Raw genomic sequence first — 15,221 nt, forward strand, 5'->3', positions numbered from 1 at the left:
CCGTTTTTCTGGAGGTAAACTAACCTTAATATCAAAGGCTTTGTTTTGTTTTTGAGTAAGGAAGGTTACATTCACGAACACCGAGGGAAAAATTAAATTATACAAATCACTTATTTCAATGTGTGTTTCCGGTAAAAATCTGCCCGATGTAATATTAAATAAAGTTATATCTATCTTAAATTTATGACTAAAGTAATGAATAAAATGATTAAAACAATAAAACTGTTATTAATGTAGTAGATAAAATATTGATAACTGTATTTACATTATGTACATATCTGCTGAACAGAATCCTTGTAAGTATTACAAAAGTTATGTACTCTTAACCATATATATTGTACAGTTGTAAATAGAGTGAGATAGGGGTCAACATGGTTCAAGGAAAACTTGCGCCACTTACTAGCGCGATCTAAATGAGCTTTTTATAAACGAGGACAAATACTTCAAACAGTTTCAAAATGTTTGTCGGGTGCAGCAGCTTCAGTCAATACTATTTGTTTATTTATTTTTAATAGAACCATATTTCAATGTCGGCCAGTTAAAGTAAATATTAATTCAACTAACAATCTATGGATTGTTTTTATAGCTTTTAAGATTTCATCTTATTTCTTTTACGCAAACTTGACTAGGTAATAAATTATGGTAAAAAAAAGAGATAATGTGATTAAATGAATAATGCTCTTTTGTAATTTTAATGTTAATGTTGCAATTTTTTTAATGGTTTTAAATTTAGTGGCGATTTGGTGCACTGGTACTTCATCGATCCCACGCGGAGGTCCCGGGTTCGAATCCAGCTGCTGACCCTTAGATTTTCTCTTCCTAGGAGCTTCTTACAGCTCCACTATCCGGTGATGGACAGTGTTGTCTGTAATGAGAGAACACTGTCCGGGGGCTGGCAGTGCACTAAAAAAAGCTTCGGGCGCCAATAACCTTAGATGTTGACGCGCCTTAAATCATTAAACAAAAAATTAAATAATAATTATATAATAATAATAATAACTATAACAATAACAATAATAACAACAATAGCAATAACAATAACAACAATAGCAATAACAATAACAACAATAGCAATAACAATAACAACAATAGCAATAACAATAACAACAATAGCAATAACAATAACAACAATAGCAATAACAATAACAACAATAGCAATAACAATAACAACAATAGCAATAACAATAACAACAATAGCAATAACAATAACAACAATAGCAATAACAATAACAACAACACAATAATAATAAGAACTATAATAAATCAGACTATAAGTAAACCTAACTATTCTTTTTTTTCCCCTACATTTTTGTTTATTTTTATTATTTAATACAACGCTTATCTTGTCCCCAATGGACGCTTCGATATCCATATCGGAGCCGATTTAAACAAGGCCTCCAAGAGTAATGTAATATGGATTCCCTCTGAATCCTTTGCAAAAAAAAAACTCACCAATTCAAGATGATGTAGAAAAGAACGACTTTCACAATTATCTGCAAAATTATATGATGAGAAATCACGATTTCTAAGGAGATTTTAGGCTATCAAGGCAGGAAAAAAAACAAAAAGATAATAAACATGTACAGGCACAAAGAAAAAGATTCATAAACGTATGCTGGTACTCTCTCTTTTTTACCAATTCGTCTGCATATGTTAGCATTATTTACATACTCAATTATTTTATCTATGTTTAGAGATGATACTTTCATAAAGAACATTTAGAAAGGTGAATAAATAAAGTTATTATTATGAAATCATATAGTATAATATAAGAAGCCATAATAAGTTGCAATTACACCTATAAAATCAATCTTAAATATTACTCATTAGGTGACAACACTCTACTGTACAACAGTACCATCGAGTGGTAGACACGATTTCATCGTCCCTTGAGAAGAAAGAGTGTTGCTCGGGTGTCTTTCTCGATGTGAAGCAAGCCTTCGCTCGGGTTTGGCACCCGTGCTTGCTCTGGAAACTCAAGGGCATTCTTCCGTTCTCACACTTCCTCATCTTGAAGTCCTATTTGTCTGATCGTCATTTTCAAATTCAAATTGGAACATCGTATTGAAGCGGGTGTTCTTCAAGAAAGCATCTTAGGACCTATCCTATATGTTATATACACAGCAGACATACCAATCCATCCTGAAACTGCCCTCCTAACTCATGCAAATGATACAGCTATACTTTCTCCTCACATTGATCCGGTAACTTCACACAGAAACCTTCAAACTCATCTCTTTTCTCTTGAGGAATGGTTTAAAAAATGGAAAATCAAGTTGAATGAAAACTAAATCTCAAAATATTACTTTTATTTTCCGCCGGATCACTCTTCCTCCGATCTTCTATGACTCAGTTCCAATTCCTCCTGCCAATGTTGTCCGTTATCTTGGGCTATATTTAGACAAAATACTGACTTGGAACCCGCACACACGACTTAAACGAACTGAAGTTAACAGACGTTATCGACTACTTAAAAGACTACTAGACCAACGTTCAAAACTTTCACTTAATAACAAACGACTGATTTACAATTCTACACTAAAACCCACCTGGACGTACGGTATTGAACTGTGGGGTTCAACGAAACGCTCCAATCTTCAACGAATTCAATCTCTTCAGTCTAAAATTCACCGCACTATCGTTAAACAGCTCCATTTTACGTTTCAAATCTAACCATCCACCGCAGACCTGGAAATTCCGTTTGTAGGTCCAGGTTGCACGAACTCGCTACAAAAAGTTTTTATCAGAACTTGCACTCTCATTCCGTCATCCTCTTGTCCGCCATTTATCATCTCATCACCTTCCAGATCATCCTCCCAGGCGATTAAAACGCGCCAGTGGCCTCGCGATATTCTCTCTTCTGAAGAGAGTAGCTAATCCTGGAGACGACTTAGGGAGTGTTATCACTAGGGAACGGATTCGTATGTATTTACATATTTTTTTCTAGGCAATTTACAGACGTTTTTCAACTAGAAGTATTCATACTGACACTTTTTAAGCCGTTTGAGTCTACTTTTATTTCACATATTTCCACATATTTGGATGTTATCGCATATTTATACATATTTGATTAAAATAAATAAATATTTCTACATATTTAATCAAAATATGTACATATTTTTTCATATTTTTCATTTTGGGCATATTTTCATAATTGGGAGGTGGTTGACAGGAACTGTGAACCACAGACTGTAGGGCTGTGAATCACAGTGGGTACAATGGTTATTGTAATTTACACAGAATGCTGCTAAACAGTGACGGGCACTTGTTAGTTCTTTGAAGTTGTCTGATGTTGTCTGTTCTTTCAGCTCGTTCGTTGAAGTGTCCAATTCATTTCGTTCGGTCACTTAGTGTATTCTTTTTTGGGTGAAATGCCACGAACATCGGCCTCAAACAAACAACTGGTTGCTAAATATCTTCGCGAGTTTCCAGCAGAACTTTTTCGAAGTGATGGAGACATTTTGTACTGCACAGCTTGTGACAAGCGCGTTTCTTGCTCTCAACGTTCCCAAGTCACCCAACATATTGCCACCGGATCGCACATAGAGAATAAAAACAGAAAGAAAGAGAGGACGTCCTATCAAGCCTTCCTTACATCTCCATCATCAAGTAAGTCTACTCTGAGTACAGATCCGTGTCGGGCTTTGGTTAGAGCAGATATCCCTTTCCACAAACTTAAAAATCCTCATTTCAAAGGATTTTAGTCGTTACAAGTCCATCTTACGCCCAGATCGTCGTCACTTTACGTTCCAACATTTGAAATTTCATGTGGTTGTAAACAATTTCGATGTGTGAAGTTTTCAAAATTGAAAATTTAACACATCTTTTTATAAATGGTAAAAATGTTCTTTGTTGTTGTCGTATTATAACTTGTAAAAACAAATTATTTTGTTCCTAATAAATTATTATAAATTGTAAAAATGTTCTTTTCTTGTATAAATAATTATAATTTGCCCCCCCCCCAAAAAAAATCCATTTTCATAAAAAAAAAGTCCATTTTACTTAAATATTCCAGAAAATATTTTAAGAAAATCACATATTTTCCACATAATTGACGAAAATAAATGCATATTTTAATTAAATATTTGGCATTTTTAAATACATAAAAATCCGTTCCTTAGTTATCACTGGGTAACTTCTCCCCTCTATTAGTGAGTTTGTAGTGGTCAGTTATTGTCATTGTTACTTATGGCGTATCTAGCGCTGGTGTAACTTAACAAATAAATTTTAAAAAAATAATATTAATCAGGTATGTAAAACCAACCATATGTTTATATTTTTAGAAATTCATCCTCCTACGTATCAGCTTTCGGTTTTTGACTTCGCCTTGAGGGGAATGCATACAGCAAAATTGCTAGATGCTAAGGAAAAGCATTGCAGTGGAACAACTGAATGGTTATCTTAAGGGTAAATGTACGCCTACAGGAGGTAATTTCAATTTTTCTAAACCTTGACTTTTAGGTCATGGAGTTTGTTATATAACATACGAGTATTATCTTAAAACATTTTTCTCTTTATGTCTGCGCTGGAAGGACTTGTAGCAGCAGGTTTATATGTATATTTAAACATTGTTTGGTAAATATAACATTTTTTTTTTTTACATAAGTAAGAGGTTCCTATTAACAATAGAAAGTTCTGGACGCAACGTGAATACTAAGAGAGATTGGCCTTCAACTTCTGTCATAACAATTCCTGGAATAAATCATTAATGAAACCTTTAAAAAAAATGGTAGAATATTTTTTGCAGTTAGGCTGGTTAATTAAGTAGGTAACCTGTTAAAGAGAAACCTCTTTAACATTAATGAACTTTAAAGAGATTGAGGAAAACTATTTAAACAAAACAATTAATTTACTGCATCTAGTTATGAACAGAAATAATAATATATGTATGTTCAAATCCTGCTATTTGTTTAGTTTCCTTCAAGGACAAGTAGCCTTTGGCTGTATTGTGCTGCTACCTTTAAATCAATTATTGTACTTACGAAAGATTATTGTCTTAAAACGGGAATGAAATAGCGAATGAACAGCCTATTTCTTACTGTCCCTATTATTTCTGTCATTGGATGAAGTTTAACCAATAACCATCACCATTTGTGCTCAATTGGGTTCAGATAAAAATTAAAGCTTCTAACCTAGGCCTGAGCAATATTTTCAACCAAAGGGCCAATTGCATATTTGTTGAAATGTTGTCTGGATGCACCAATACTCCAAAACATTCTCTTCCATCTCTTCTCCTTTTTTTATGACACGAACGAAGAGCTCGATTTTAAAGGCCTTCTCTCTCTCTGCCGCTTGCTGAAACCCCACGAAGAGATGCTTAATTTACAACCAGTTTCAATGCAGTGTTCTATTAGGGCCCCGAATTTTAGAATTGAAAAAGTATGAATATATATTTAAAAAAAATCTAGATAAAGAAATACTATTATCGACTATTGGGTTGGTCTGGCAATAGTAAAAGTATCAATGAATCCACGAACATTCGCTTACCCCTAAGAGAAAACTCTAGACTGAAAATATAAAAGTTTAATATAAGTTGACCATTATTGTAGCGTTAAGCAGAGACATCTGTCGTAAAAATCTTCAACTATAATGTGGAATTGATCAGAATTGAATGGAGATTATCCAAACAAGAATAAATGTGGACTGTCTTTCTTCTTTTTAAATATCATTTACAAACAAACGATAGATATAAGAAAAAATGTTTCAAGAAAAAAAACTAATAATGTGTCTTGCTGCGTAGACCTGTTCTAATAAAAAAGTACACGAAGAATATTCCATCAAAAAGGTTAAGTGACAGTTGTTAAAACTAAAAATTAGAAGGATGAATCTTTTTAAATGAATTGTTGAGTATACATTTCTTAGACAATATGCAAGGAAAGAGCTCGAGGTAGGACAAGGCTTAAGTGTGTGCAAAAATCTAGAAGATTCTGGAATAAAACACTGCAGGGAACCACTGGTGACCAGATTTATGTGAACTACGTATTATAGAGGAGGTTATTGTTTCAAGGATTGAAGATTTATTCTGGGCATTCCAGTAATATTTCGTGTGTAGGTAAATGGTATTTGAGTGGCAACACTGATGAGGGTGTATGAGAAGGGATGACCGTTTTGGGGTAGTAAGGGAGTGAAACTCCTTGTGTTACGTTATGTAGTATTATGTCTTATGTTTATGTATTATGTGAATAAACTAAACTTATGTTAGATTTGTGTTTATTCAAACCCTTAGTATTCAAAGTATTATAATTGTTTGTGTTTAGTTTTGTTTTCTCTCATTTATTATTTATAAGTGTTATTTTGATAAGAATGAAATAGTTTCTATATACTCTATGGTTCTGCAGCAGTAGAAGATGATTAAGAACTATCTTCAACGGCCTTAATTCTCAATAATCAAGAACAAAAAACACTACTTTAAACTACATTAAATCTCTTTCACTTTTTAGAAAGAGAACATTACGTCTAAGAACTTGAAACCATAAACTCTTTAAACTAATCTCCCATTTTATTCTTTACTTTCTGCGGATTTTTTTTTTTTTTTTTTTTTTAACTAACTTGATCTCATTAAATATAATTAAACTGCCATTACTTATCTTTGTTTCGCAGAACTACTGTTTTCTTTGCTGTGGATTTTTTGTTTCTTTTTCTTCTTGTAGTTCTTTCATGTAGTTTTGAGTTGGGAGATAATGACAGAGTCAAAATTCCAAGGTAATCATTCCACAGGTGCCATACAAATGAAGTATTTAACGGAGAATCGTGATCATTGTGATGGAGCAATTGCTGCTACTTTTTTAAGATATGCATTTTCATTTGCTTTTCTGTTGGCTAACTGTAAATGACAGGTTTTTTTAAAAAGAAAACTTGTGAAAAATAAAATAAAAAAATTACACAGCAAGCGTTAAATTAAATGGCATTATTATAATCACGTATTATTATTAAATTACATATAATAATACTTATTAAATTATTATAATATAAACTATTTAAACTTTAGACGTACCTAAACTATTTTTGTTTTTTTTTTAACAAAGGAAAAGAAAATTGTGATTATTTTTTATTTTATTTTATTTATTTGGCATTGGCTTCCGCCATACAGCCAGCATCGTCTAGATGCTTATCACTAGAATATCACTCACTCTCCATTACTTATAAATACATTCGCTTCACTCATTTATCCCTCTACTATATACAACTATTTACATATACTATAACTAATGGATGGATCAGTACTCTATATTCCTGCCATCCTTATACGTAGCTTAACCGAAATTAAAATCACCGTAATCCTTCTCTAATCATTTTCTTCCATTCATTCTAATTGGTTATAACTTTTAAATACAGTCATATTTCTTTGCTAGCTCTGCTAAAGATTTAAGCACATGGTGGAAAATATTATGTCTTCGTAGCGAAATGGGTGCATCTAAATACCTGTATAAGTCGTCAATCATTCGTTTCCTTTCTACCACATAACGTGGCCATATCATTATTACATGTTTGAAATCCTCCTCCTCATTGCAATCTACGCAAAGAGGAGAGAGGACCTTTTTGTTGATCCTGTGTAGATACGATCCGCATACAGCGTGGTTCGCTCTCAGCCTGCTTATTGTCATAACAACCCATTTATTAGTGACAGTTCCCTTAAACCATGGTTGTCTAGGTAACTGATCAGCCATAGTTTTATAGAATCTCACTTTATTACCATTACTGTAATCTGTCTGCCATTTTTGTAGTGCTGTTTTTGCAATTATACACTTGATATCGGTGTGTGGTAATTTATATAGTTAGCCATTTCCCCACTATTGGTGGCTTCCTTTGCTAGTTTATCAACAATTAATTTAGTTTGAAAAAGTTTATTTACAATTTAAAATGGAGATACGAATTATACAAAAGGAGGTTTCAGGCTGCAGTGCCTATATACACTCCATAACCTTAATATTTACATCAGTAAATCTGTCCAAACTTACATACTAAGGCAAAAAAAAAAATATAAAAATACCTTACTAAATAGAGTTAATTAAAGCAAGATATGCTTTAGTCTTTTGTGCTTAATTACATAAATAATTATATAAATCTTTGAATTAAAGGCAAATACGATAATCTCATTCATATTCGTACAAACCCCATACAGAATATAGAAAACTAAAACTGCTTGTTTAATCATTTTAAAAGGTGCCACAAACATTTCGTTGTAGCGTGAGAGAACTGTGAACAAAAGAATGTTGCGCAGACTTCAAGGAAATTTAAAAAAACAACAAACAAAAACAAAGAAAAAACGCAAGTGTAAAAAAGACAATGGCAGAAGTAGAAGCCCAGATGATGAAGCTGAGTCAGATTGAGGTGTGGATACACTGCCATTGGCGCCACTTTTAACCGGTAATTACATCTGTTGCCTTAATGTTCGCCAGTAGTTCTAACTTTTGGCGGCAAGCACCAACATTTTATTTTTACACTTTATTAAACATTTACATTTTGAAGATATCAAAAACACAATTACACAGAGAGAAAGAGAATATTTTATGGACTTCCGGCACGAATTAATGTTACAAAATTTCTGGGCTAGACACAGGAAATGGGCACATATTTTCCTCATTTTCTGATACAGGATATCTTCAGCTCTCCTCAAATCTTCAGGAACATCTCTTCTTGCTAAACAGTCTATTAATGTCTTTTTAGCAGTTCTAAATGCTTTTTCCACCTCCAAAAGACAAAAATTTATATTTTGATTCATTCTCTAGAACAGCGTTTCCCAAAATTTTTTTGTCTCGCGTACCGCTTGGTAGTACATCATGCTAAATTGTACCACTTGGTAAAAATGATTGTATTTCATGAAATTTATTATTCCCGAGTGTGTTATTTTATATTATTGTCTTTATCAAGAACAGAGGAGTTCAAGTTCATTTTATAAACTTTATAAAATGTATCTCCTTTTTTTCACTTTATTTGTATATTTACAACTGCAACAATTGTTGCATCAAGTAAACTTGATCTTACTGGTTCAGTTCACTTGTAATGTCATGGTTAGAGCAATCACCCACTGGTGCAAACTCTTTCACAATGATTTAATCACAATAGATCTCTAGGCCACTTCCGCTTCAAGCGACGAGGAGGATTATCGGGAAGGTGAGGAGAGTTGTTGTACAAGAGGATTAGGATGGAGAGCTAGGAGGCTGTGAAAGTTGCAGTGGCGAGACTTTATTAGATCGGTGACGAAAGGGATGTGAAGGTCAGTGTGTATGGTAAGGTTAGAAATGTAGTAAGGAGCATTCAGGATTTTCCGTAGGATTTTAGACAGTAGTGTCTGCAGGCGTTTGGAGTTAGAAGGTTTGGTTGAGCCCCACACTTCTGCTCCGTATGTCCATATGGGTCTTAACAGAGTCTTGGATTCAAGTCGAGTTTGGATCTGCGGTCAAGTAGCCTAGTCAAGTAGCTTGTAGCGTCTGTTCACGTCTTGTCGTTTCAGTCGGAGTATGTGGGTTCCACGTGAGTCTCTTGTCAATGTACAGTCCTAAGTATCGTACTACGTCAGCTGGAGGAATCGTTACACCGTTCAGTTGAACTGGTGGACTTGCAGATTTTCGTAATGTAAAAGAGATAAAGATTTCTTACGAGATAAAGAATTCTTACGAGGCCCATTATTTCAACTTGTTGCTATTTTACGACTGCACCCACACCCACCAAATCGAATAAGATGATCACCTACTGAAACGATTGTGGTGACCTGCAACGAATAACATCCGAGTTCAAAGAGACAAGAACACAGCCTAGATGTAAAATGATAAAGATCTTTTATCGATAATGATGTAGCTTTTCCTAAATTTTCTTTTTATAGAAGGGATTTGAAATCCAATTATCATTTGTGTTTTCGGGTTTTGGAAAAATACTCTATGAAAGACAATTTTAATGCTGTTAAATGTGCTATATATATTTTCTCATAGATCTTGAGGCAGATTAACCTTATTACTGTACATATTAACAACTTTACTGCATAATATTATTAATTAAAATAATTTTTATGAATTATAGGAAAAAACGTTTCAATGATATTTTTATGCTTTAATTTTTTTAGGTTGGGAAACGCTGCTCTAGAACCTTCTAGCTTATTTACCTCGCAGAACGAAATACTTCTACATAAGAATGGGATTCTAGCAATTGACTATCTAAATTTAGTCTTTCATACCCTTTTCCACGATCTTTAAAAATTATTTCTCTGGGTACAACTAAAAAGGGACATTCCTCTTTGGTTATATCTACTCATAGTCCAATCCTCAAGAAATCAGTTTCATCATATGCATCTCCGCAAACTTCTTTACATCCGGAGTAAGTTCATAGTATCCAGCTTGATTTCTCTAGCTTTATAATTTCAATTGTTAAATTTGGAAAGTGAAGACAAATGATTGGCTAGAATTGTGAAAAATCTTGTATCATTTTTGTTTTATTTTATTTTTATTTTTTTAGTGAAGTTAAACGGATGTCTTTGAATTTTTACTTGTAACTTCCTTTGAGAAGAAACTTAGGGTTCTTAGAGAGAGAATTGATCCAGTCTCGAAACTTACCAAGTGCAGCTATTTTCAAAAGTTTATCAAATAATAATTTTTATTAACTGGAACAAAAAAATTCTTACGAGGCCCATTATTTCAACTTGTTGCTATTTTACGACTGCACCCACCAAATCGAATAAGAAGATCACCAACTGAAACGATTGTGGTGACCTTCTGCAACGAATAACATCCGAGTTCAAAGAGACAAGAACACAGCCTAGTTGTGTAACTAGACTCCTTCCCATTCTGCGTATACAAAGTGCGTTTACATGCGTATATTATTACAACAACAGAAAGATAGGTGCGACCGGAACACAATCTTATTGAATAGAATATACACCTGCCCTGGGAGTCCCAACCTCAACATTTACGGTCTGTTTCTTCCTCTACAATTCTCACATTATTCTGTGGGCCTACTGACCGTACAATGATGCACACAAGTAAGGTGCATCTAAACGATGTATCTGTTTTCGTACTTTCTTTATTTTTTTTACTTTATTATTACTAAAGTTATGTTTTTTTTAAAACATTTTATTTCCTTTTCTGAATATAAAAACACAGAGGCGTGGCCATATGACCTTATTATCATTTTGTCACGTGATATACTAATAGTTAGCATAGATATCCCATCTTTGCTAACGTGCACATTTTTTTAAAGCACGCGATAAGAATTGTGTAGCAACAAAACACGTGAATAGTTACCAATTATTTCCTCTCACATTGATGAGAACTCTTCAGTATCTGAACTATTTATTTCACTTCCGTTTTGTTTTCATTTTCAAACCCTTTTAGCCCTTCTCCTTGGTTATACATAAATTATAACCTTAGTGCTCAAGGTACAGGTATAGTTTTATTCATTAATTTTTTACATTCCAGGTAAGTTAATTTTGGATTCTGTTGAACAGATACGGGACCCACCTTAGTCTGTATCAGATAGCATAATGAAACTAGATTCGTAAGCATACTGGACACGCCCCTTGTGTGTGTGTTACTAATAATGGGGCTCCTTTGAAATATTTAGGTATCTAGGGCGGAAGCAGTATTCTTTAGGGCTCTTACAATAAAATAAAGACCATAAATTATAAGTTGAGTAATACTTTAGGTTAAACAAAAAATATATATAGCCCTTTTTTGTAACCTTCAGCCCTAGAGCGACTTTCAATATGCTGACTCAAATATAAAATAAACATAACAATGGCAACTACAGTGGAGCCTCCCATAAAGTTCACTCTCACTAGCGGCCACCTCCATTTACGGGCCAGTTTTTGGATTACCCCGTTTCATCCCAATACACTTTCTATACAAAAAAAACCTCCGTCTAACGGACACTCTACATAACGACCGCGGACATTGATTTTTGGGGAACGGATTATATGTTTCACCTTCCACCAACGACCACCTTATTATTAAAAGTTCGTTTGACGCGGTGATCAAAATAATCATTCCCTCTCAAGTTTTTGTTTTTTTGCTCTGGTTTTTCCTAAAGTTTCCTATATAAGCTCCATACATCTTGTACCATTTTAATCATTTTTCAATATCACTTTGGACGAACAATATTCTTTTTTCCGATATGTCTCTCAAACGAAAGTGGTTAACTCTAGAAGAGAAAATAAATGTGTTGGGAAGATTTTGCAAAAACCAAATCGAGTCATCGTCAACTTGCCGAAAGGTTTGTTCTATTTTTCTAATAATAGATGATAGTATGATGATAATTTTACCATAAATTATTATTGTTATGAATAAATGTGATGATTATTATAAAAATTATTAATTAAGTCAATAATATGTAGTTTTTTTTATAAATTTTTTGGATAATTAAGAAAAACTTGATGCATATCATATAGCTAAATAATTATGCAATTATGCTCGTTTTTAAATCTATTAATAATAAACAATTTTTAAATAGATGTTTGGAAAAAAAACCCATACTTTTTCATTATGAAACTTGCCTACCTCCTTCTAACGGCCACCTCCAAACAGCGGCCACTTTGCTTTCCCCCGCCAGTGTCCGTTATTGAGAGGTTCGACTGTATGAATAAAATAATATAAAGCTAATGAGTCAGCTTTTACGCCACAAACTCATCTCTGCCTAAACTTCTAATCATTATTTAGTGCTATTTCTATAAATGGTAATATTACCGTTACATTACGAGACAAACAGTCTTTAATTACTTTTACTAGTCTTATAACTGACTTTAATTATTAAAAAAAGCAAAAACCTTTGTAGATAATTAAATATTTGTACTCATTATCCAAAAGGTGAAGTCAGCAATGGACTTTACGTAGTCCATAAAACATGTAAAACTGTGACTATGGTCGTCTGTTTAGATTTATTGCCAATTATTTTAGATTTGTTTATTATCTACACAAGACCATCAATTATGGAAATATTAAAATTAATTGTTTGGTTTTTTCTTATACAAGTTTAATGAATGAACTAAGAAAATAACATTTTTAATAGTAAAGTAATTTGACTTTGCCTAAAAAATATAATATACATGGAAAAGTAATATTTAGAATAATTAATAAAACAAAAAATAAAGATCTCAATATACAATATACGTTTGAAAAGTCCGTGCAAAGTCAGAGAGATAGCACCACTGGGGCGTATCGAGGTTATGTTTAGTTAGTAGCATCTCTTGGAAGAACACACACCAAGTTTCAGCCAGATCGGTCTATTTCTTTGTGTTTGGCATTCGTCATGTAAAAGTAATGTGCACTGATTTTTGTTAGATTAGATTAGATTTATTTTTAGAAGCAAATGTGATGTTATTTTTTAGTAATGCATATAAAACTTTGTAAACATATTATGTTGGACGAAAAATTGAGGTTTTTGGTTTGTAGATGGCTGTTATATGATTATAACAATTATACTAAATTTCTGTCTGCAAAAAAATCATTATTATTATTAGGTAATATAATTTTTCCAACCTTGGACAAGGCATCAGTGGCATGTTTTGTTGGATATTCATCTAGTTTTGATTTTTCCAGCACAGGTAACTGAAACAGAATATATTTTCATTTAAATTATTCATAGATGGAAAGTGTATCATAATTAACTCATTAGAAGGAAAGAATTTCAAAATGCCGTTTAAAAGAACAAATAATTTGAAGAGAAAATGATTTACAAAAACAATTCATCAGTAGGAAGAAACCGTTTCGGACTGCGTGCCACTAGCAGATTTCTGAGAGATTGTCAAGCGAACACTTGAACAGTTCTTCGCATTGACCCGAATCACTTTTCAATCCTACACAAATCAAAATACACCTTCTAATGGCGGAGGAGTTAATTTTTGGAGAAAAGGGCAGTGCAATCAATTTACGACAATATCGTGAGTTGCATGATAAAATTTGATGCATTTTTTTGTTTTTCTACAGTTAATAAGTCTAACTCTGTTTAGTGCATCACTCTCTAAACCTTGAAAGAACACTCCTATCTTATTTGAAAAGAACAAGAAACAGAAGAAATGGGGGATAAACAAATGGGCTGCACTGAAGATGCATCTGTTCAAAATATGCAAGCGAACAAATATTACTTACTTTTGAATGAAAAGTAGTAACAGCAGAGATAACCTCCTTTACCGCTGTACCTCTATCTTCCAGTACCTCTGGCGAGCCCTGAAACATGAAAAAACACATAATCTTAAAGAGTTGTTATGATTTTTTTAATGAATAGAACCAATATAAGTAAAATAGAATAAGAAATATTTTCGTTTTAAAAAATAGGCAATTAATCTTAATATTAACAAAAAATTATGACAGACAATAGGTAGCCGAGCGGTTAGAGACGAAACCTGCAAAGCTCAGATGTGTTGTTGGTTAGTGGGTTCGATTCCCCTGGTCTATACATTAGATTTTATTTTAATGGTTAATGTGACAGTACTCGATAGGAAAAAGAACCACAGTACAAACGTAATTGTCTAGAAATGTGCCACATAGTGAAACAGAACAACACAGTGAACTTTAGGACAGACACGTCTAATTTAGCCAATTGCTACAATTTTATCATTAAAAAATAAATAGATACCTAACTTCTGTACATAATTATTGCTGTTTTTTTTTAAATTTACTTCTAATTATTTGGTTCTTATGGTATTTAGTTCATAAGGGATTTTTTGGTTTTTCCTGTTTGTTTTTGTATTAAAAGAAATTTCCCAATATCTATTTTATTTACTCTTTTGTTGCAATTAGTCTATTGTATCTATCCCATTGTAATTACCAAAATTCCCGTGTAAGTTCCGCTATATCTGTATATAGATACCTGTTCTCCAGTTCTGGCTCTTAGATTCTGTAACTCAACCAACCCGCATATCCACCTAAGTTTTTAATAATTATAAATAATTTATGGTATTGTATTTTTATTTTTATATTACTGTTTTTTACTGATTTTCTGTGTTACTGAATCTCTAAATTGTTTGTATTTTTGTATTTGTAATATCCAGGCCCTGAAGAAGACAATACGAGGGTCGTTTGAAAAGTCCGTGCAAAAATAAAAACTACTTAATTTTGGGGGGTAAACCTTTTTTATTTTTCAACATAGTCTCCTTTTAGGTTTATACACTTCGTCCAACGCTGCTCTAGTTTGTTGATCCCTTCCGAATAATAGGATTTGTCCAAGTCTGAAAAATAGCCATTCGTTTCTGCAATCACCTCCTCGTTTGAATAAAATCTTTTTCCCGCCAGCCATTT

General features: G+C 33.0%; 1 protein-coding gene and 1 long non-coding RNA gene across 8 annotated transcripts in view; one reads left to right on the forward strand and one right to left on the reverse strand.

Moving 5' to 3' along the window:
* The window catches only part of LOC141460434 (uncharacterized), a 166,339-nt gene that overhangs the window by 39,685 nt on the left and 111,433 nt on the right, over window positions 1-15,221 (reverse strand). For all 7 annotated transcript variants that reach the window (XR_012462050.1, XR_012462049.1, XM_074140424.1 and 4 more), the window contains exons 3-4: window positions 14,073-14,150; window positions 13,464-13,532 (exon numbers count right to left, since the gene is read on the reverse strand). Coding sequence is in view for 5 of the 7 variants with exons in the window: in XM_074140424.1 (XP_073996525.1) it covers window positions 13,464-13,532; window positions 14,073-14,150 (147 nt within the window). In the remaining 2 variants the exon portion in view is untranslated. The remainder of the gene's footprint in view (window positions 1-13,463; window positions 13,533-14,072; window positions 14,151-15,221) is intronic.
* LOC141460440 (uncharacterized) lies at window positions 1,765-6,387 on the forward strand. The gene is made up of 2 exons (XR_012462058.1): window positions 1,765-3,609; window positions 4,284-6,387. It is a non-coding gene; the product is annotated as an uncharacterized lncRNA (long non-coding RNA).

This window comes from Rhodnius prolixus, unplaced genomic scaffold (genome assembly GCF_049639745.1).
Source record: "Rhodnius prolixus isolate KJV_2025 unplaced genomic scaffold, Rpr scaffold_6, whole genome shotgun sequence".
In the NCBI taxonomy this organism is placed as follows: Eukaryota; Metazoa; Arthropoda; class Insecta; order Hemiptera; family Reduviidae; genus Rhodnius; species Rhodnius prolixus.